The sequence below is a fragment of the Zingiber officinale genome, chromosome 7A (assembly GCF_018446385.1).
Source record: "Zingiber officinale cultivar Zhangliang chromosome 7A, Zo_v1.1, whole genome shotgun sequence".
In the NCBI taxonomy this organism is placed as follows: domain Eukaryota; kingdom Viridiplantae; phylum Streptophyta; class Magnoliopsida; order Zingiberales; family Zingiberaceae; genus Zingiber; species Zingiber officinale.
The window spans coordinates 138,993,858-139,017,236 of NC_055998.1; the positions used below are offsets into that span (position 1 = coordinate 138,993,858).

The window sequence follows — 23,379 nt, forward strand, 5'->3', positions numbered from 1 at the left end:
GTCGAGTCTCGACGTGGCCGTGGTTGACGACCGGTCCAGTCGGGTTTGTTTAAAGATTGGACAAAACCCTTGCGCTTTCCACTTCGCCGTTCCCAACCCTTATAAGCCGATATCCTCCTCCTCCTCCGCCGCCGCCGTTGCTGTCTCCTTCTGTTCCGGCTCCGCAAAGCTATTCTTGCTGATCTATCATAAACCTCGTAGTTTTCTCGAGATCAATAAGGAGATAGAAAATAATGGGCAGCGACAGCGAGAACGAGAAGTCTGTGAAGGAGAGGAAGAAGCTTATGGCCGTCGCGCCCATTGCCAAGCCTCTCGCAGGAAGGAAGCTCTGCAAGCGCACCCTCAAGCTCGTCCGAAGAGGTATGGTAAATGCATTTACGCTCGGCGACTATCCTTTGTTCTTGACGGTTGATTCAATTTTCATTTTGGTGTCTTGGAGCTTTCTTTGGGTTTAAATGCGCAGAATCAACCTTTATACCTTGTTCTTATGATTTTGGATATTCATATTCCTCTTCCTTTCTCTCTTTGATTTTCTTTCTATAGATTTATCATTAGGAAAGGAGCATTTTCAGTCGATACTGTGTGTGTATTTTTGTTTTTTATCCTGTCCGAGGTTTTTCATTTGGAAGAAGATGACTTTGATTGTTTTATCTGACCAGTGCAATGCAGTCCACTTTTTATTCTGATGATCGTCACTCTGTATTTTTCATCCTTCCAATAATGTTCCTAGACTGAAATCTGGTAATAGTCAGCTACGAAATTGAATTACACTATTTTTGTGCATACACAGATTCTTCATTAGAAGGTAGGGAATTCAAGACCAGCATATAAACCATGTGATGATGCTAGATAAGACTGGTGTTTGCTCTTCTGATTGTGTTTGTAAATGCTGCATATATCAATTCCTTTATCATGTTTTTCAAGTACTCAGTTTTTTGCATGCCGGTTTTTTTTTTTCTACAAAAAAAAAACTTCTAAACTACTCTTTGACCATAAAATGATCTTAACTCACCTAATGTTCTCTTTATTATCATTTATCATATGCAATCATTCATCAACACCTTACAACTACATTCGAATTAACAGCGGCCGAGGCCAAGTGCTTGAAACGGGGAGTGAAGGAAGTAGTGAAGAGTGTCCGTCGTGGTCACAAGGGGTTTGTTTTCTTCTCAACATGTTCTTGCATTAGCTATACTATTAACTCTTAGCGAATGTTTATGCCTTTGCATGGCTGTCTAGAGCTCAATTATCTTGTTAAATTCTTAAATATTGAGATAAATATCTAAATGTAGCTAGTTTTGTTTTGAGGTTGGTTCAAATTTAACCAAATATTATATATTATATTGTTTTTTTTATTACGGCTAAACATTCATTTGATTCTTAATTTTGATGATGTAAGCAAAATATGTGGCATATGCAATTACCTGATGCCACTGGGTATGCCAATTTCCTCATCAACGTCATCATTGTTAAAGGCATAAATGAATTTGGAGCCATAAATAAGACTAAACAGAAAGTGAATGTGTATAAAATGAAATTTGAAAATTCTGCTGGATTTAAAACTTTGGTCATGTGATTGTCGTGTAGAATGGGGATGGTGAGTTAAATCTCCTCTCACATGATTCCCTTTTCATCTTAACTTTAAACCATTTTTTTAATTCCTTGACTTAAGTGTACTGTTCATTAACATTTACTTTGTTTTTTCATTAATTAAGTTACTGATTGTTTGTTTGTATGTATGGTTTTAATTTGTCACTGTGCTCTGTCATAGTATTAGTTTGTCAATCATAATTATCTATTTGCTTGAGCTATTATGATGAAACGTGCGCACTGTGTTAAATATCATCTATTATGTTTTTAGTTAACCAATTTCTTTGTGCTATATGCCTTTGTTTTCAACATCAAACTGCCAATTATGCTGTGAAGTATGGTATATGTTACTACATTTTAACATTCAACCAATATTTTGGTGATTGGCTGGCTTGATCATATAAACTGTTTCCAAAACAATGCTAAACGACTGTTGTAAGATTCATACTCCCATCAGACTACTACTGTAATATGGTGGTAGTACATTCGTCTGAATTGGTACCATCACAGAGTATGACATACCAAGCAAAGTTTGTCCTGGTTATTGCTTTATCTTGAATCAGTTCTTTCATTGTGAGCCATGCTAAATTTTAGTTTACATTGGACGCAGATTGTGCATTATTGCCGGGAACATATCTCCTATCGACGTGATAACGCATGTACCAATCTTATTGGAGGAGGCTGATATTCCCTATATATATGTTCCTTCAAAAGAGGTTTGGCGGCCATCTCTCCTTGTCAGATCTACTTAGTTAAAGGGCATTCCCTAGTCAACCATGAAGTTATGTATTTGGCATGTACAAGCCTCAGCAATGATAGGCTCAGTCTCAATTTATATTTTTGGCTCTCCTGATCATACATTAGCTTTTCGTGTACATGGTGAAGCATGAAGTTAATGTGATCAGTAATTTGTATGATACACTTGCATATCTCATCACTATGCTTTTGGCATGAACCTCACCTGTGTAGGTTGTTAATAGCGTCTATCGAAATCAATTGAATACATATTACTGAGAATAATATATCTCATAACTTCTGTTCATCACTCTGCTCGTTTTGCTGATTTGTTCTACTTTCCTCGTAGGATCTTGCAGTTGCTGGAGTCACTAAAAGGCCAACATGCTGTGTATTGGTTACCACCAAGCCAACGAAAGGAGACGTGCCACAAGAGGTGCAAGAGAAGCTGCAATCGGATTACAACCAGGTCATAGCAGAAGCAAAAGAACTCACAGCTTCCCTCTTCTGAATGTGCCGCGTGCCCATGTTTACTCATGCTCATGGAGTCATGGTGGATACTTTTATGGAGGGCTAAAGCCTCAGGATCCTAAGCAACATTGCGACTCTATATGCAAGACATCTTCTTCGATCTTTTCTTTGTATGTTTAATGCAACATGAAAGCTCATTAGGTGAAACATTCTTGAGACTTGTTTGATCGAATTGGCTTTGATAGTAATATCAACTAGTTGTCGAGGATTGGTGATGCGTCGCAATGGTAGGACAATGTCAGCAATGCTTAATGACTGAGACTCTGAGAGATCATAGTGAGCCATGAAGTCTATTATGGTAAGGTGGGACTTAATGTAAAGAATGCAATGAATCTTCTTTGTTCATTAACCGAAGCAGCGACATCTTTCCGTGCTTTACTCGTCCATTTGTGTTGTGACTTTGTGCTTCAGCCTTTCTCCTACCTCTAGGTTGGTGATTTTCTTGTGTCTTAGGCCATCAATCCATGGGCTGATTTTCTTGTAGTTCTCAAATTGTTCTAATCCTTAACATACCGAGCAGTCTAAATAATCCAATTTTGCACGTAAGAAAAAGTTGCTCATAAGATTTGGCCTATCAAGAGGCTTAATAGAATTTGACAGCATTAGTCCAGCTTATTAGTTTTGACAGTGAAACTTGTCTTCAGGGAATAAAATTGCACGAAAAAAAAGTAGTCAGAAAAAAATAAATTCCTGGATTCGATCAAAAGGAGAACCTAGACGATGACGACCGAGCTTCCAAGGGATGATGAGGAATCAAAATCCTTGCACATTGGGGGCGTCAAATGGTCATTGGAATTTCGTCTAACTCGACTTCACTATCACTTGATCACATGCCTGTAGTGCTTCGCCTGCATAATATCTAACATCAACATCAGGATCCTCACTGAGCTCAACGAGACATGGACGAATCGTGCCTTCCGCTACCTATAAAGACCGTTTTGATCGTAACTTAGATAAAAGTGCAATGGTAACAGCAAAGAATAACAAAAACACACTTATTTACTACTCACCGATTTATCAACAAGGGGAACAAGAGACTGTAAAACCTTTGCGACATTGAATTTGATGTTGGGTACCCTGCCAAACACATTTTTTGATGAAAATTTCAAATGCATGTATCAACTAAATACCAAGAAATAGAATTTCTGATTTACCTGTCCTTCGACAAAGAAATCACTACAGGCAATAGCTTTTCACATGTGATCTCAGCACCCATGACAGGAGATAATAGAGAAATAGCTTGCAGAATAGTCATGCGGTACAAGTAATGTTGATTACTGATTTTCTCAAGCACCTGCAAAGACAATAGTCATGCTCGATTTCTAACCATATAGTTGCTAAGTTTTTCGATAGAACATGTAAAAGTGAACCTGTGGAACTATGTGTTGCATGGCCCATTCCGATCCAAATTCTTCTGCAAGACGCTTCAAGTTGTTAGCAGCTGCATCTCTTATAGTGAAGACCTACAAAACAGTTCAAAGTTAGTTAATACAAATAACTTTGAATCTGATGAACCTTGATCATAAACTAGAATAATAGAATCATGAAACTGAAGACCTTAATATCTTGCACATTCTTGCAGCAACTAAAAGAAGAATGTGCAAGATATTAAGGTCATAGGTACATTGAAACAGGGCTTGCATACCTTATCTTCCAACCATTGCATACAAAGAGAACCAAGTTTTTCATCGAAGAATGCAACACCTAGTTGATTCGCCAACAAAGGAATGTATTCAATTATTGCGAGCCGGACTCGCCAATGCCTATCCTCTGCAAGCTCCACGATGGCAGGTAAGAGTGATTGAGACAGTAAATCAATTCCAATAACCTGCACAACCAATTAACCAAAACTTCTAAGACAAACAGTCTCATAATTTGCTCGAGTAGGAGAGCAAGAATTATGACATTTGTTAGTAATAAACATCCAACTTATGATACATTGGTTGAATACAAGAATTATGCTAGAGATTTTACCCTTACCACTTCATTTAGTAATTTACATGGAAGATACTAGTAAAAAAACAACAACACATAAAAACACTAGTAAACCAGCAGGTAGGCAGAAGTATGACAACTCAGACATTAGTGTCCACAGAACCAGAAAGAGGATCGGAAAAAAGATTACCTGGTTTACTTGATCAAGTTTGCTGATTATACTGAGTCGAACATCTGGAAACTCATCTTTCAGAAGTGAAAGAAAAACTGGAAGAAGTTGTTCAATTGTCGCATCCTACAGTAAAATGCCAGTAACAACAACCACCATAAGGGTTAAAACCAAATGCCAAACAGCATCGTTTGATGCACTGCACAACATTTATGATCATACACAGTTCTGTAATAAGACATATAATCATATTTGGGCATGTATTTGAATTTACACAAGGCTATCGTTGCCCTAATCCATTATTCATTTAAATGGACAAAGCTAGAAGTTATGGCTAGTCAATTGTAAGCTACGCCTCTCGACACTCCCCATGGTGTGTGGGTGAGCTAGAGAAGCTCATTGCAAGCCCAATAAGTAGATTGACAACTTCAGAGCATTCTATTTTTTCAGTTACCCTACCTTGATATGGTCATACCTTTCCTAAGACAGGTGCCATCCCCATGATCACTGAAGCTAAAGCTGACCGAACATGCTGTGAAGAATCTGATGATAATTCCTGAAGTCATCACAATGGTGCGAAATCAGGATGTAACAAAGAATATTGGCACATAATGAATAGAATGAAACAGTGAGTTATAACCAGCAGACCCATAAAACACACCTTTACACAAGGAAGAATATGTTGAATTGCTAGTTCTGGGCTTAAGATCTGGCAAAACTTTGTCGCCTTCCCAGCTGCAGCTATGCGCACTTCAGCCTCATTATCATGAAGAAGACGAACATATGCTGGTACTAGATCGGTCCTTGATTGAGGCAAGGTGAATCAGTAACATAATGAGAATTATTAAAAATAAATAAAGTTGATCTGAAATTTCAGATGATATCAAACCATAGTATGTAATTCCAGTTATGGAGATTTTTTGCATCACACTAACTGATTTAATGGCATGAAGATAAAAGTTAAGAAACAACAACAAAGATTCATACAAAGAAATACAGAACCATAACAAATTATGATAACATGTATAACCTAGTAGCTTCAGCTCCAACAGCCTCACAAAGTTCATATAATTGATTTGCAACCATATATCTGACACGCCATGATTTATCCTGTCCAAGAAACATAAGAAGAAACAGAAAAAGCCAATTTGTTGAAGTGAAAACCAGAGTGGAAGATATCCCATATTCATTAACTAAAAGAATGATAGAATAGCATGGGCTTGAAAATGGGAAAAATAACATGGGCTTGCTTCTATACCTGTGCGCTTCACATAAAATCAGAATGAAGCATAAAAATATTTTTTCATAAAAGTAGAACATACCTGAGAGAAATTGACAATCACTGGAAGAATTTGTGCAACACAATCCTCAGGTTTCAGCAATTTTCCAAGTGCCGCACAACCCTCAACAGCCAACAGGCGCACAGAATCTTGATCTGAACCAGAAAATTTAGGTAGATATAGCACTTTGCATGGATAGCAGAAACAAGGTTGTGAACAAAATTGATGATTAACATGTAAAATTTGTTCTAGAGGAAAATGCAATAATGAGGCTAATGATTAAGATACATATACCAATGATACTTAAATGACAAGACAATTCAAGTTACAAAAGAGTGTCTGTAAACAGTCAAAAAATGCAGATCCTTCAGCTCAGAAACTATAGAAAATCTAGAAATAGATCAAGAAGGAGAGAAAAATTTTATTCCAGAATATGGAAGTCATAAGTTAAAAAAACGAATAAATTTTGTGAAGGAGAGACAAACATCAAAGAATGTGTAAATAAAAAAGATTACCATCTTGTGTTAATTCCTCAAACATTGGCATGATATCTGATTTCAAATTGCTTGGCTCTATTGTAGCAGAAAATTTGCCTAAACTTGTTGCAGCTGCTCTCCTCACCATAGGCATGTCATCTTGACACAAGTGTCCATATATGGACCTCAGTTCCCCCTTCAACTGATTTGGAGCACTTGGATAAGCAATATGAAATATACTGCATGATGAAACCCTAGAAGTAAACCACTCGCCAGCTGCTAGCCTCTGGAAGTAGAAGACGTAACACATTAAACAAAACAAGAGACAAAAACATTGTTCATAGAGGAAAGTAGAGGTTTCTAAATTGATGACATAAACAAATTGAGGTTAGGAACTACCATTTACATGAGATACAACAATATCGTGAAAAGCTTAATTGGCGTCCCAACTCACTATTAGTTAGCAACACAAGAAACTCCACATGATCCATATATTATAGGTTTTCATGCAAATAGGTTCATGTTCATACAAAAATGCATACTTGGTAAACAACTGGATCATAGAAACAAAATCACATTACCTCTTCATTTCTGCATTTTTGCAACTTTGTTCAACTACAATGTGCTATTACCAATGACATTAATCAGAAATATGACAACAAATAATTGAAATCACATCTCACAAACATCAGCTAAAAGACTAAACCATCAACTTCGAGAAAACATATAAATGCAGCAAACTAGAACAGGCTTTCACTAGTAAGGAAGATACTCTAAGCTTCTGTAAAGCTTATGGTATAATTTGTATTCGATTCATGAATGGTGAGAAGCACTCAAGTAAATAATTACCCCTACCTGCTATAGTGCTATATGGAGTGGAAAATGGAGAAACTTAAGTGGCTGGTGCATATCTTTTACATTTTTTTTTACTATAATTGTTATTAAATGTCATAATCACAAAGGATAAGGGAATAGAGAGAATGAGCTTTTTTGATATACTTCTCTGACCTGAAAAATTCATTTCTCATGAATGCTAAGAATATGCCAACAGAAGATTAAGGAGTGCACATGGAAAAAGTTGTCAAACTAAAAGCAGATATAACAAATGAATTGTAACAACTTATGGAAAATCTCTGAGTAACTATAACAAATTTCCTTACCTTCACCAGAGGGGCAAACCAATCAACCAAGTCATTTTCCTTCATTTGTGCCCCTATACGACACAATGACTCAACAGCCTTGTTCCTAACACAAGTTTCTTCTACGGTACACAATGTCTCCAGTGGTGGAAGCAATACATGAGCATATTCCACACCACCAACATATGGAATAAAGCCACCTAACTCTTCAGCCATTCCCATAAGAACTTCATCATCGTCATCATTATTTTCACTAAGAAATGGTATCAATTCTTTTCTGGTTCTCTCCTCACCAAGCGCCCGTGCAATAGTAGAGAGTTTCTTGATAGAGTTCAGTCTCAGCTGAATATCTTCATTCCTTAACTCATCTATCAGCACAGCTATCGGATACAATGGCTCATTAATAGCCATTGGATTGTACAAAGAATCCTGCTGCTACCAAACAAGTAAAAAACCAATTAAAAAAGATCAATAAATTATATAAAAACAGTGCAATGTGCGGGCACAAACAGGTTGAATCCTGAGTACTACATTAGCAAATATGCAATGAAAAGTTATGGTGTCCTCGAAAATTGGCATTTGCATGACCAGTCAAAGCATCATTGTTTTTTTTACTATCATTGTCAATTCAAATACATATGAATATGACAAAAGTGAATTCCAAAAATAGAAGTACAAAAATATGAAAGTCCATTGTTCTTGCAAGCTTATCATTCATCCAGTTCAATATTTATGACAAAATGGAGGGAAAAAATTACACAAATAACTAATAGCATGGGATGATTGGCTCCTAGTCGTACCAACACATATATACAAAACCATTCCAATTATAGAGCTAAACCGTCAACAAATCTGATTTTCAATCCATGTCTTTTTCATAGTCTAGCAACATCTAGTCTCACATAAAGTTCAATTCTACCAAACAATTGAGCATTAGTGCTAAATATCACATCTCGTAAACAACAATTTGGTAAATCGATTTTTCTGATCACTGAGAACCAATTAACAGTAAGTGTATTATACAATCATTAGCAGAAATTAGTTGGAACGATCTTACTATTTATAACCATTGCTTGGTAAATTATCTCATCTTATCTGCTAATTTATTTCATTTCTATGTAATGAGCAATGACAAGAGTTAAATGAGCTATCAAACACTTTTAATAGTTGGCGGAGAATGAATTATTATGATGTTTACAGTTTTCTCCAGTCTTCCCATAGCATAGATTGAGATCGAATCTCATTCATTTTGGAGCAAGAGAGCTACATGGCATATAATAAACAACTTCCCAATAAGCCAGATTAGATTAGATGAATGGTCTCATGCTATCAACCAGAAGAATTCATTACTACCACTACAGTCGACAAACTTTCAGACGTATGACCAAAATCAACAAATTTAAATGCATTTAACTGAAAAAACTAAAAAAAAAAATCCACGCTTAAATCATGCAGGCCATTGAGGAAACAGAACAAATTCTAATGCAGCTGCGACCGCCATGACGCCATCTACGCTAGCTAACTTCTAGGCGCATTGATATCTCCAATCAAATTTATGTGAATTTGTTTTGTTTTGCAACTTTTTTTTCACGGTTTCACTCGATTCATTATCATATGCGCATATAAATGTCCAAATCATCAATCTCGTAAACGCAACCAAACATCGTGGCGAAAGGTTCGACATTTATGATCCACCAAGACATATTGACACCAACCAGGCAATAAAAAGGGAATATTCAAATATATATAAATCCACACGAGGAACACACTTCAGAATGTAAAGGCAATATGGCTGAGACTCCCACACGTAACCCGATCGCGCTAGATTAAAAGCCTAAGCCATCATATCTGACGGAACAACATAAGGAACTAGAAACCCGATGGAATAGAATGCACTGCGTCAAATAATCTGATTCCAAACATTTCCAGAGAACACCTCCCCGTGGCAACGAAGAGAAGGTAAGATAAAGATCCGCAGTTCCTTTTGTTGATGAACGGAAATCCAAGGAGCGAACGTACCTAGAAAACGGCGGAGTAGTAGAGGAAGAAGAAGAAGAAGGGATCTCGAAAGCGGGGATTCGGATCGGCTTCAGCGTGGCGACGCGAAATAGAGAGAGAGATTGAAGCTCTATTTTTGTCGTTGGAATTGAACGGAGAAGCGATGCTAGCGAGAGCGCTTGAAGCCCACTTTTAATGGGTCGGGCCTTGACCCATTTAAATTGATTCAGGATATCTCTCTCCCACTCGCCGTCCGCGACTGAGTTGACTCGGGGCATCTCGAATCAGTTAAGACTATGTTTACTTGGGAGAGTGGAAAGTAAAATTAAGGAAAAGTTTCCACAGTGGAAAAGTTTTCGTCGTTTACTTCATTAAAATTTTCCGAAAGAAAAGTAACGCAATCCATCCGCGGATAATTTTTGAGCCAAAATCGATCACCTCAAAATCGGACGGAAAACAGCGGATGGAAAAAAAATGACGCATGTACCCCTTTTGCATTCACAAAATTACACCATATACCAAAAAAATGACGCATGTAGCCTTTTTAACTCATAAAATTACACTATGTACCAAAAAAAAATGACGCATGCACGCTTTTTTATTTACAAAATTACATCATAAGTATTCACCTTCCTCTATCAAGGTAAACAAGTGTGCAAAGGAAAAGATTTCTTCACCATTTCTTTTCTCTTTCTCCAAAGATAACTTTCCATAGTTGATTCCTTTCCTTTCCTCATCCACACTCTTGAGTAAACATAGCCTTAGGGTACCCTGAGTGAATTAGAGTCCCCCAAGTAATTCAATGTGCCTTTAATTTTTATTAAAGGGGTGTACTCACTATTCAATCGTATATAATTATCCAATTGTCCTTCAATATTGTTTAGTATTATTTATTATTATTTTCCGTCTAAATTTTGAGTCGATTGAACATGTTGTAGCAATTATGATTACAACATATATTGATTAAAAATATTCAGGTTGTAATCGTTGCGATTTTATAATACTACAATATAGATTTAATCATGTTTACCTATCATTCACGTTATAGTAATTACGAAATCATAATTGTTATAATATGAGTTTGACCTATTTATTTAACATCTATGTTATAACAATTAGAAAATCGTTTAGACTATAACATAGGTAGTAACTGTGATTTTATAATTATTATAATGTATTTGACTAATTCAGAATTTAAACGAAAGATAATAATGTTAATCAGTATTAAACAATACTACATAGTGATTAGATAATTATCATGGAGCAGCTGATTAAAATGTAAGAGGGCGAGGCTGCGTGGGCTCCTTTGATTATTTTTTAAAAAAATACTTTATTAATTTTTGCGCTATATGTTTTTATCCAAAAATGATTCAAACAAAATGTAGTAAGGCATTACTATTCTCATAGGTTAAAAGGGAAAACGTAATTAGCTTAATTTCAAATGGACGTGAAACAGACACTATTAATATCAATATAGACAAACAAAGTCTTCCGATGGGAGTAAATATGATAAAATTATCATCTTAGCAGTGCTTATAGGACGGCCTTATACTTTTTGAAAGGGCGTAAAAGAGTAACCGTCTATACAAATACCAAATTCACCAACCCACAGGGACAACAACCAAGTTTTCCTAATGAAATCGAGGGGAACCAAGAACTTGAGAGTTGAGATGAAGAAAGAAAAGTCCATCCAATGCGAGGTAAGATCTTTTGGACCATTTTTTGTCGTCCAAGAGATGTGTCATTCGCATTTGTGGTCTGATCACGGCCGCGATCGGATTGCAAATGGTTGTGATCCCTTCCTGGGTTCATCATCCCCATCAGGTTATAGTTTTTATTCGGAGCGGACGGCCAGAGGTCGCCCGGAGGACACCCTCGCTCGACGTCCAGTAATCTGGCCACTTATCCACTACCGGAGGCTTTCGAACGGCCTCCGGCCGTCCGCTTCGAACAAAAACTATAATCTGATGAAAACGGTGAACCCAAGAAGGGATTACAATCATTTACGGTCTGATCGTGATCGTGATCCAACCATAAATGTGAGTAGTACATCTCCTAAACTACAAAAAAAAATGATCCAAAAGATCTGTGCTCATCCAATACCTCCAAGGGGAATGCATGGGGAAAAGACCATGATTCTTTAGGCATAGGGCTGTAAATGAACCAAGCGTTCGTGAACAAGCTTGGTGTTCGGCTTGATAAAAGCTTGTTTATGTTCGTTCAATATGCACAAGATTAACTAAACAAACAAGCTTGAACAGCTCGTTAAGCTAAACAAACAAGCTTGAACACATATGTGTTCAGCTCGTTTACGTTCGTGAACAACGTTCGTGAACAATGTTCGTGAACAACGTTCATGAACGAACCATATTCAGTAATAAAATTCTTTTCAATATACTAAATAAATAATAAAATAAAATAAATAAATTTAAATTATCAAGCTCAATAATCAATCAAACAACTGAAAGTTTTAAACAATCAAACAAGCTTGAATTGAGAGCTCGATAACATCTAAACAAACCAAGCTCGAACCAAGCTCAAGCCAAGCTCGAACCAAGCTCAAGCCAAGCTTGAATTTAGAGCTCGATAACATCTAAACGAACCACGCTCAAGCCAAGCTTCAAACAAGCTCAAGCTCATCAAAAATAAACCAAGCCAAGTTTGAACACTCATTTCAAAAGCTTGGTTCATTTTAAGCTCGGCTCGGCTCGGTTACCTTATCAAACAAGCTTGAACACCTCAAAGCTCGACTCGGCTCGGCTCGTTTACAGCCCTATAGGCATCCTTTGAGAGGCATTTTAGGGAGGACCAAGTGTAAATAAATCGAAGTTTTTAAATCAGTTCAAAAAATATATTTAATTTATATTTAAAATTATCACATTTAAACTGAACTTAGATAATTTTTTAAAATCAAATTCAAATCGAACCATAATTTTTTTTTCTATAATTTTAATTTAAGACTTAAATTAAAATTCAAATAATTTGAATCGAAATCAAATTTAATTTATTTTGAATAATAATTCAATAAAGTTTGAATTAAAATTCGAACTTGGAATTTTATTTCGAACTAAAATTATTCAATTAGTTTGCAGAGCACAGCTTTCCTTTTTTGGTTGGGTTGGTGAGAAAATAGACGGAAACAAGTAGTTTTCATAATGTGAGTCGTTAAACGTACAGAAACGATTCATCAAAACCATAACCATCTAAAAAGTTATCGACCAAAAAGATTTATTTTCTGCTTGACTCCTTTGATTCCACTAACTTTTTTTTAGTTGGATCAACTACACGGTATAATTCTAAGAACGACCAACTCGGCTCTGTAAAGTCAAAAGAAATGGATAAATCGAAAAGCACAAAACTAAAACTCAATCCTTATATGTAATTAAGGCTGCACCATTAGCAGCGATTCCAATTACCCTCATGAATAGTATTGAAATATATATTGACTACTATTAAGATAAATTTGGGAGTTGATCACAATATTTTCGACACAATATAAAACATTCAAAGTACGCGAACAAACTCCACAGCAATGGAGCACTTCAGACAACAGTAAAGATAGAGATACAATCAAGGAAAGTTAAATCATAAAAGTAATGAAAAAAATCAGTGAAATAAGTTACATTACAGAGTAAGGTTCTCAAGTTGGAATCATTATGATGTTACAAGTTCCTGACATAAGCGTAGAAATATTGGATACTAATACAAGCTCGATCTTTGAGGCTAATTCTCAGTTGTGCAACAATGTCTACTGCCTAATAGATAAAGGGCATCAATACTCCTCCAGAACTCCCAAACTTAGTAGTAGTTCATTCCACAAGTGAAATTTCAATAGCATCCAACGTTCCTATCTTCCATAGGGGTGATAACGACCAGGACCAGCCCCACCGCCGCTGCCATAGCCTCCCCTGCTACCATATAGTCCTGACCCATAGCTTCCTGGTGAATCATAACCCCCTCCATAGCTAGAGCCACCATAACCTGGAGCTTCACGACCATACCCACCTAAACTGCCACCATACCCACTGCTAAATCCTCCACCATAGGAACCAAAACGGCTAGAGTATCCTATGGAGGGTTCTCCCCGGTAGTCTCCAGCATAACCACCATAACCACCACTGTATTCACCAGGAGCACTTCCATAACCACCGTAACCACCAGGTCTAGGACCAAACCCACCTGGTGTCCGAAAGGTGGGAGGAGGGCCATAGCCACCAGCACCACCAACGCTGCTGTATGAACCACCATAGCTGCTGGCATTATCGCCAAAATGACGAGACCTAGATCCACTGCCAAAAGCAGGCGGAGGATTGCCAGGTTTCTTTGGCTCAGCCTTCTTGATTTCAACCTGCAATGAAACAACATCAACCTAGCCTGTTTGAAAATATTTAGTGAAGACACGCACTAGGACATTATACAATTGAACCAACTTGATCCTAGAACAGATAACTACTTACTAGACGAGAGTTTGATTAGTCCAATAGTTTAGGAGACTACCATTTTGCAACAAATGTCTTCTAGAAACAAATGGCATTCCCTGTGCTAATGCAAGTCTATACTATCTAGCGAATTTTGCACTAGACTCACCTTAGTGCCAGCTAGATCAATCATATTTCCTTTTTTTGCTAACAGATCATCTACATCTTTTTCTTTCTCAAAGACTACAAAACCAAATCCACGAGAACGGTTGGTTGTATGATCCCTAATGATTTCAAGATCTTGCACCTTCCCAAACTCAGAAAAGAAGTTCCTGAGTTGATCTGTTCAGTTTGAAGTAAATGTCAAACACCACCTCTATGAGCATCTTTCAACATGTGAGTATTGACTGTAGAAAGATGACAGTAAATTACCTTCTGAGAGAGTAGTTGGTATTCCACCTACGAATATCTTCCTCGTCTTAAAATCCTTCAAGGGAGCAGCACCTTTTGGAATAGTTCTTTTTATTTCCACCTTCAATATCCATATCATTAAAATTTAGGCATATCAGCACAAGAATGATTAATAAAACAAGTATAAGATACTGTAGTAAAATTGTTATAAAGATGGAACAGAATGTAAAAAAATTACACAAGGCAATGGACCTTAAGATGCATCAACAACATAATCATATTGGATGATAAGAATGAGAGATACGTTTAATACTTTCAAGAAAATTACTCCTAATAGAGAGAGCCAAACTTAAGCCATCTTCAAAAACTCATACCACAGAATTAGAGAAACTAGGCAGGAATATCATACAAAAAGCAAACATCAAATTAAAAAACAAGAAGATAGAAGATATATAACTGTGCATAGGAGATACAAAAAATGAGGCCAAATTAGAAAAACTATTTACATGTTGCAGATTCACTGGAACAAAAAATCAGTCAGGGGAACCATTAGAATTAAATTATAAAAGAGTAGATCAACACGATGGAACCTACCATTTTTCCATTAAACACATGTGACTCCTCAATAACTTTGTCAACAACAGAAGCATCTCTATAGGTGATAAACCCAAAGCCTCTTGGCTTGTTTGTACTCCGATCTTTCATTATCACTGAATCTACTATCTCTCCATACTCCTCAAAGTGTTTAACAAATGCATCTGCATCAACATGACACACGGTAATAATGATTAATTTTTACAAGAAAAATCAACATTCATATTATTTCCCTGAATCATGTTTGAGAAATGCATCTGCATCAACATGACACGCGATAATAATGATTAATTTTTACAAGAAAAATCAACATTCATATTATTTCCCTGAATCATGTTTGAGAAATAAAAAATGGAAAACAAAAGACATACAGGGTGATGAGACATGAGTTTTTTCTATTGAGGACGGAGATCATATTAAAGAACATCAATCAATTGCTTTCTGGAAATCAAAAGGATGAAAAACAACTATAGAAGCAAAGTGAGATAAACAAAAGGCATAAATCATCAAAAAATAAAGGTGATATACAACTGTCATGACTGGTTAGCAGTCATTAAAGTTTGCATATACCAAATTTGTCTGGGTTCCATCTATTTGACTGTCACTAACTCCAGCTTTTTCCCCTGTTTTTCAATGGTTTGCTCTGTTAAGGCATGAACAAAGAGCCAGAATAACAAAGGAACAGCTGCTGCTGCTGAACTCGCTAAACTACCAACTAATCAAACTAGAATATTTGTCAAATAATCATATTTTTAGTATCCAAAAAAAGCAACTTGCTACTATTTCAAGTTATCAGTGAATTCTAGCTAACTGATATCTACTGGAATAATAAAAGTGAAGTAGAATTCACAGAAAATGTAAATGAGGCTCTAAACCTCAAACTTAGACCAATAAAGCCTAAAAGAATACAGAGTAATCAAGATTGTATATCCTACAAGGAAACACAAATGAAAATAAAGTATCAGAAAGATTATTTCCCCAATGTCACTTTTCTCTTGTTTCCATTGAGAGAAATAACGAGCAAAACAAAATTCTAGGGAGATCTTTCCCTAATATTCTCCAATTTTACTGATTTGAATTGGAAAATCAATATTTTACACGAAATGGAGCTCAAAACCTGACCTCAAAATATCCACAATCATTTCTTTATAAGTATATTTTTACAATTTTTTTACAAATAAAGTTTAGAAATTAAAGGTGGGAAGGGAAGACAGTGGTTGGGTAGCAAGAGCAGGGAAAGTGTCGCGTTGGCAGAAGACATGTTTGTCAGAAGATTCCCACCTCCTTGAAGACAAATACATATGAAAGTTAACCCTACTTTATACAAACTATATCTACAGGGTGGCATGTAACTGAATTCTAGTAGTTAGGAGTATCCCTCAGAATGCCTGATTTCAACAAATAATGAATTCCAGGTTTCTCAACCTCAGCACTTGCTGAAGGAGCACCAATTAAAGTTCTACTCAATCTTCAGATTACTAAACTTTTCATCATTGGGATACAAGAATCTGTCAAACTAACACGTTTTCAAATGTTTGATTTCAAAAAATGAAAGAGAAAAATAAGAAACAACACAAAAAAGATTAAATGGAAAAAAGATCGGAACATGGAAATTGAGCATGAGATTTCAAATGCAGGGCGAATAACATTCTGACATGGAGAACAAAAGGTGTGTTTTAACCCTATGTTTGACACATTGCCCAATTGTCCTGTATGCCAATATGACAGGGCCATAACTGCCCTGAATTTTTCTGAGCAAAGGAGCTCTACTGCCCCACAGTTGATTGAAGATAACTGATAGCTAGAGATTCTCATGCAGGTTGTTTGCCTGCTGCAATCTGTGATCAGAAGGAAATAGGCCACTGCCTCAGCATGTTACGAGGGGAGGGGACGAAGCAGGTGGTTGATTCCAATAGAGAATTTATTAGGGTTCATACTCTCTTTGATGATCACAAAATTTAATTGCACCAATTTAGATAAATTTAAGAGTAAATTTTCTTTCCATGTGGTCTGCTGTGAGATTGACACAAGATCAGTATAAGAGAGATTCAGGATGCAATTGAATGGAATCTACAGGTCTAATGTAATAGAAAGTGCATTTCTCATGGTGCATTTTTTTTCATGTGTTCAAGAAGGGCATGTCATCGTTCATAGGGGAAGGATGCGAGCAATTCTACAGGTCTAATGTAATAGAAAGTGCATTTCTCATGGTGCATTTTTTTTCATGTGTTCAAGAAGGGCATGTCATCGTTCATAGGGGAAGGATGCGAGCAATTGCTTCCCATGCAGCATAATCACTCATATCCCAGGACAAGTCTCTTCTCCACAGCCATGCCACTGTCTCCATCCTTGCCCTACATTCTCTCCAGACCTAGAAAAGGCACACCTTAGCTCCCTTACTATTTCTCCCAACAGAGACAAATGAGAAGTGAACAAAGATCCATCCATCAACCTTAACCCCCTATCTCATGACCCAACCAAAATGTCTTAGCCACCTCTTGCAACCTTGTCGCCTCTTGAAACTCCAAAGCAAAACTACCTACACCCAAAAGAAGCCAGTAGAAAAACTCTATTTCCTCCCTTTCCTCCAAGGAAATCAAAACTAGAAGAGTATTCCCAATCCTTTCTCCAACTTTTTTCTTTGTTCTTTTTTCCTTCCTGGTTGTTTCCTTCCCTCACAGGAAACACGGCCTAAGAAAAGTGAATTGTTTCATTAAGAGCAAGACAGATAAGAGGAGAAGTATACTTGTTTTTTCAAAAGTGATTTATACCAAAATATGGAATTTGCAGCAAAATGTGATGTACACTAAGTCATGGTTAAGGGTTAGTCAATATACGACGTCAAAATACAGTGAAAGAAAACATCATACTCTTCCATTACTCTTATCCTTGCGAAAAAAAGGATATTGTTTACTTTTAGCAAAATGGAACATATACAACCTAACAAGAGATGACGGAGTTTAGAGTCATGTGTCAATATAAGAATGCCAAATAAAACGTTGCAGAATCAACTTTAGACACGACCATAAGAAGCTAAACCTCTGTCTATATGCTACAAGAATTAGCATGAAAACATATATCTAACAGAGAAGGACGAAAAAAATATGCATATCCTCACAGAACAATCGCTTTTCGAAATCGGTTAATACGGTTTAGTATGAATTATGGAAAAGAAAACAACTAACCGAGCGTCGTATCCTTCGGTAACCCTCCGATGAAGATCTTTCTGCAACGGGAAAAAAAGAGGAGGAAACAACAAATCATCAGGAAAACGATGAAAGCGGATCGGAAAGGGAAGGCAAAGACGAGTAGAAGATTAAACAGAGGAGATCGAAGGGAAAACTCACGCAGGGCTCGCACCATCATGCTCCTGCATCCTCGAGCCCATGTCGACAGCCTCACAAGGTTGGGGTTCGCCTGACGGAGACGAGGAATCTAGGGTTTGCGGACGAACTGGCGGCGGCTGTTCCTGTGGCTACAGCCTTTAATAGATACATGCACGTAACCGAAGAGATCGGATCGGTGAAGCGGATAGATCTTGACCGTACATCTTGAGACGTCGTTCAAGTTAGAAATTGATCGTGACCATTGCTCGAGGACCGCATCTCAAAATAAACTTGGTCCGGTTCAAATAAAATCGGGTTGATTTTTGAAATAGATTCCGGATTCACCATTACGATTATATATTATACATAATTTACTATACGTAATTTAGCAATAATTAGTATACTTTTAAACTTACTAAATTATGCATTAATTTCCTAAAATACCTTTTGTCCTTCCACTTTTTCTTCTACCCTTTGTACGTGGAGGAGATCGTAAAATTGTTAATGAGCTAGTCGAGCAATTGCACTTATATAAATCGTATTAATTTTAAGAAAAAAAACTCGAAATAGGAAATACAATATATTAGCATGGATCTTATTTCAACAAAATCTTGGCATATCATATGAAAAATATTAACGAAAAGCAATAAAAAATATGATTAAAAAGTCATCCTTATCATGCTATGTCGTCTGAGTATTCCTTAAGGAAGAAGAAAAATAGAAGCAATAGAAAAGGTCTTTAACAGCATCGATTAACCTTTGTTAATAGGAAATAAAGATTATGTCAAAATGTTCTAATTCCTTGAGGATCTCTCCCTATAGATGATAATGAATCAGGCTAAAGAGTTTTACATATTAAACTCACATTCAATAATTTGAAACGCAATAACCTCAAATTAGATCACTTAAATGAGTTTAGTTTGTATTCATATTCACAACTTACAATTAAGCCCACTAAAAGAAATATTCAACAATCTCTCACTTAGGCTATATGTGAGTTGTATATGAAATACAAATGTAACTTTAGTTGATATCAAATTTTATGAATATAGGATATCTTTGCAAATAATTTAGTCTATTAATTTCATTGGTATAAGACTAAAGAGGTCATAATTACTATATATGTCTTAAAAAAACCCTAATAGTAATTACAATAACAACGTTGTTAATGACATAGATTAAGATGTAGATGTGTAAAGTAGAAATTACACCAAATGTGATCAGTACATGTCAAATTTCAACTGGTCCTGAAATGACCCAAAAGGATTTAATCATCTTTGCTAAAACTTTTTGCTAAATTGTACTAGCAAAGCATGATGTAAGCCTTATGATTTCAAATGGAATTTATATCATATTTATAAACATTAAATGCTAAATAAAAATAGTAAATTATGATATTTTATTTCAGAGTCTCAAATAAATAAACAAAATTCTCGTTAATATTTTAAACTTTAAGTATATATAATAATCAAAATAAAATATTTGTCTTTATTGACAAAAGTAAAAAGCAATAAAGAAAATACACTCTCACTAGATGAGTTCTTTTTTACATAAAAATGATTCTCATATTCACATCATACGCATGAAATACCTTAGGCATCAAGCTCTTGGTGAGTGGATCTGCTAATATGAAACTTGTGTTATGTGCTCTATCATGATCTGACAACTCTGAATTATTTCTTTAACTATCAAAAATTTAATAACTATATGCTTAGACTTTAACGAATTGTAGTTGTTCTTGACATAGAGTTATGCGGCTTTATTATTTGTAAGGTCCCACTAATATCGAATGTTAAAAAAAAAAAAATAATAATAATAAAGTAAAATACAAGATATTAGCCCTTCATTTGGGAATTTTAGAGAATTAAACAAGATTTGTATGACATATTAATGGGGATGGACTTATAAAACTTTGAGGAACCTGTTTAGAAAATCAATTAAGTAGGATTAATAGGTTTAATTAACCCAAGTTGGATTGTAATTACCCAAGATATATAAGGTATATAAGCCTAAACCTAATCTTTTTTTTCATTTTCTTAACCCTTACCGCTCGACTCCTTTTCCTTCTCTCTACTCCGCCGCTTCAACAAGAGCATGTTGTCGTGCCCTAAGCTTGGCGAGTCGACGTTGCCACGCCATGGTTTTCCTCGGTGAGCATTGACACAAGTTGTGGATCTTCCACGACTACCCTTCACCGTCGGCACATCAACCAGTGGGCTAAAGCTCCTGTCGACGACACTAAAGGAAGAAAAGGCAAGTGGTTCCTTTGTAGATACGAATGGGTGTTCTTCATTAGGCTAGCATCAAGTCTTGGGTTGTCGATTTCTTTCGGCACAGGGCTATGCGGTTTCATCTAGGATTTTGAAGTTGTTGGAGGTTTTCCAATAGATTTCTTTGTGCCTTTGCTAGTTTCTTTTTAACTCACCGGAATGGATTCAGGTGTTACGAGTTGATTTCTGATTTTCACATTGTTTACTGGTAAATTTCTACATTGGAGATGTTCTCATTGAATTCTAGAATATGCTTTTGATATGCAATGTGGTGATGTTTTTTCTGGTTTCTTGAACAGATGTTGGATTTTCTGAAATTATTCTTGATGAACATCTAGATGATGGTATTCGATTTCTACAATTGTAATGATATATGCTTTGATGATAGAGTGGGGGTTTGAATAGGTTTTGAGTTTCTGCATTTGTGTTGATGAACGATCTAGAGAAGGGTTGATTTTGAAACGAGTGTGGAGTTTTCAGCATTTATGTTGATGATGTTGAATTCTTGTAGGACATTTGGAAGAGGAAGAATAACATATGTCAATGAGAAAACAAGAAGTTTACTTGAGTTTATCAATAACCAGGAAGCTATACAGAAAGTTTGGCACATAACTAGTCCAAATTGATACACAACTGCTACCCTTTACAGAAACACAGCAATAGCAATATCAGAAATCAGATATGTTAATGGTTATTGTCACTTCCCTTCCTTCTTATGAACGACCTCAATCTTTGGACAGAAACAACCACCAGAGATGCCTTTCGATTGCATAGATAGGGATTCAAACTGAGCCCTGCAGTAACCCAGCAAATCACCTCTTTAAATCCTTAACAACAATAGCAACTTCAGAATTCTGCATTCACATAATTAAGGCTAACATGAAAAGAAGGAAACACCAATTGATCATTCAGACATCTCAAAATAATTTTCAAACTCCCTGCAATAGAATTCCAGCATTGAATCACAAGATACTTGAGAAGAATGAAATGCTACTTGTCCTTGAGTAAGCAAGAACTTCATTTAGTCTTTCCACTTATCAGTAACTTGCTACCAAAACTTGACACGCAACTTGTCAAGGTTGATACTTCAGATCTCAGAACCTTGAAACTGTCTAGAACAATCAATGTTCAGCAAACCAAATTTCTGAATTACAATAGATTTTTCAGCATTAGGCTTCCACATGTTTCACAATAAATTTCAGATTCAATCAATTCCATAAATTCAGTTCTTCATTAGCTTTTAATTGCAGCACATGTAGATTTCAGCTTCATTTCTCATCTTTCTGCAGAATTTCGCACATTAACATCTACTTCCCACATAAGTCTCCTAGAGTTTAAATGTATCAACATAGTATCAAGTCTCAAAATCTAAAGCACTTTGAGCTTACTCTTGACATGATAAAACTCAAAATATGGATACATTTAGCATATAATCTTAAAAATTCTTCATTCACAACAACATTCTTCCAAAACTCCATCATTGGCTTTAATTTGAATCTCTACCATTAACAAATGAATCCCCCAAAAACAATATACACCTCCCCCACACTTAATCCTTTGTTCATATAATCAATCCAACTCATCAAGAATTCAACCAAAACTCCCAACGAAATGAAGGCAAATCAAAGTGATCAAGAATTAGAATGCTTGATGAAAATATTTTAAGAAAATTGTGGGGAAAGAAATTAGAAATTAGGATGGAACAAAAATGACACAATCCTTCATTTCCATGCATACTTATGATATTGTGACTTTGAAAACAAGCAAAGCAAGTTCTAGAATTTCAATTGTTGTAAGCGCATGCATACAAAGAAAATAATAGAGTATAGGCTTAAGGTGATTATCTCTAGGTAATTTTCATGCAAACAAGCTCAATCGAACAAAATTGAATCCACTAACACACTAACCAATATCATGTAAGAAAAGTATCCAATCATGTCACATGACCTAAACTTGATGATCAAATTTAAGAAACTTTTACCATATTAAAAGTATTACTAGAAAAAATTCTTGGAGAATTTTATTAAAAATGGCATGCTGTGTATACCTACTAAATGCAAAGTATGGAAACAAATGTGAAAACAAAATGCAAAGTATGAAACTAAGAAACGTATAAAGAATTTATTAACAAAGCATGAATTAAAATGCAAAAGAAAGTGAAATTGGAACCAACTCCCCTTTAATTTTTGTGGTTGAAGGAGATTTAGCAACAAAATCCACACCGGTAGAGGTGTAATTGTGGTTCCACTAAAATTATTTTTATTCTTCATTTTTCCTTTCAAATCTTTTTCTGGAGGACGGAGGCGGTTCAGTTCAAGTATCCGCTCCGGAAGCTTGTATTCTCCTACAATATCATTAAAAAAATAAGACTTCTCATACACATGTGGGATAAAAAGAAAATAGGAGAATATTAGTGTGGGTAGAAAATTTATTAAGAAATGAATCACAACTAATGAAATGAACGGTACCTCTATAAAATTTTCTGATTAAATCACAAGAAATACTCA

The 23,379-nt window shown here is 35.9% G+C and overlaps 3 protein-coding genes across 5 annotated transcripts; 1 reads left to right on the forward strand and 2 right to left on the reverse strand.

Annotated features, from left to right (window-relative positions):
- Positions 1 to 4: 4 nt before the first annotated feature.
- LOC122002842 (H/ACA ribonucleoprotein complex subunit 2-like protein) lies at positions 5 to 3,240 on the forward strand. Its single transcript, XM_042558192.1, has 4 exons — positions 5 to 360; positions 1,087 to 1,156; positions 2,201 to 2,306; positions 2,675 to 3,240. Exons 1-4 carry the CDS (start codon positions 234 to 236, stop codon positions 2,834 to 2,836), a joined length of 465 nt encoding a protein of 154 aa, XP_042414126.1. The 5' UTR covers positions 5 to 233; the 3' UTR covers positions 2,837 to 3,240.
- A 181-nt stretch (positions 3,241 to 3,421) lies between these two features.
- On the reverse strand, positions 3,422 to 10,026 carry LOC122002843 (serine/threonine-protein phosphatase 2A 65 kDa regulatory subunit A beta isoform-like). 3 transcript variants are annotated; one of them, XM_042558193.1, is made up of 13 exons: positions 9,875 to 10,026; positions 7,877 to 8,287; positions 6,756 to 7,002; positions 6,283 to 6,395; positions 5,991 to 6,070; positions 5,622 to 5,763; positions 5,436 to 5,516; positions 4,982 to 5,086; positions 4,502 to 4,684; positions 4,227 to 4,319; positions 4,011 to 4,150; positions 3,867 to 3,933; positions 3,422 to 3,780 (listed from the first exon to the last, which is right to left on the reverse strand). In XM_042558193.1, the coding sequence occupies exons 2-13, from the start codon at positions 8,264 to 8,266 to the stop codon at positions 3,658 to 3,660; spliced, it is 1,764 nt and encodes a 587-aa protein (XP_042414127.1). In that variant the 5' UTR covers positions 8,267 to 8,287; positions 9,875 to 10,026; the 3' UTR covers positions 3,422 to 3,657. The 3 variants fall into 3 exon arrangements, with proteins under 3 accessions (XP_042414127.1, XP_042414128.1, XP_042414129.1); XM_042558194.1 differs by having other exon boundaries at positions 7,877 to 8,290; positions 9,875 to 10,024; XM_042558195.1 differs by having other exon boundaries at positions 7,877 to 8,284; positions 9,875 to 10,023.
- Positions 10,027 to 13,433: 3,407 nt separating this feature from the next.
- LOC122002844 (heterogeneous nuclear ribonucleoprotein A2 homolog 1-like) lies at positions 13,434 to 18,778 on the reverse strand. Its single transcript, XM_042558196.1, has 6 exons — positions 18,624 to 18,778; positions 18,462 to 18,502; positions 15,277 to 15,440; positions 14,704 to 14,803; positions 14,441 to 14,613; positions 13,434 to 14,201 (listed from the first exon to the last, which is right to left on the reverse strand). Exons 1-6 carry the CDS (start codon positions 18,662 to 18,664, stop codon positions 13,701 to 13,703), a joined length of 1,020 nt encoding a protein of 339 aa, XP_042414130.1. The 5' UTR covers positions 18,665 to 18,778; the 3' UTR covers positions 13,434 to 13,700.
- Positions 18,779 to 23,379: the final 4,601 nt, after the last annotated feature.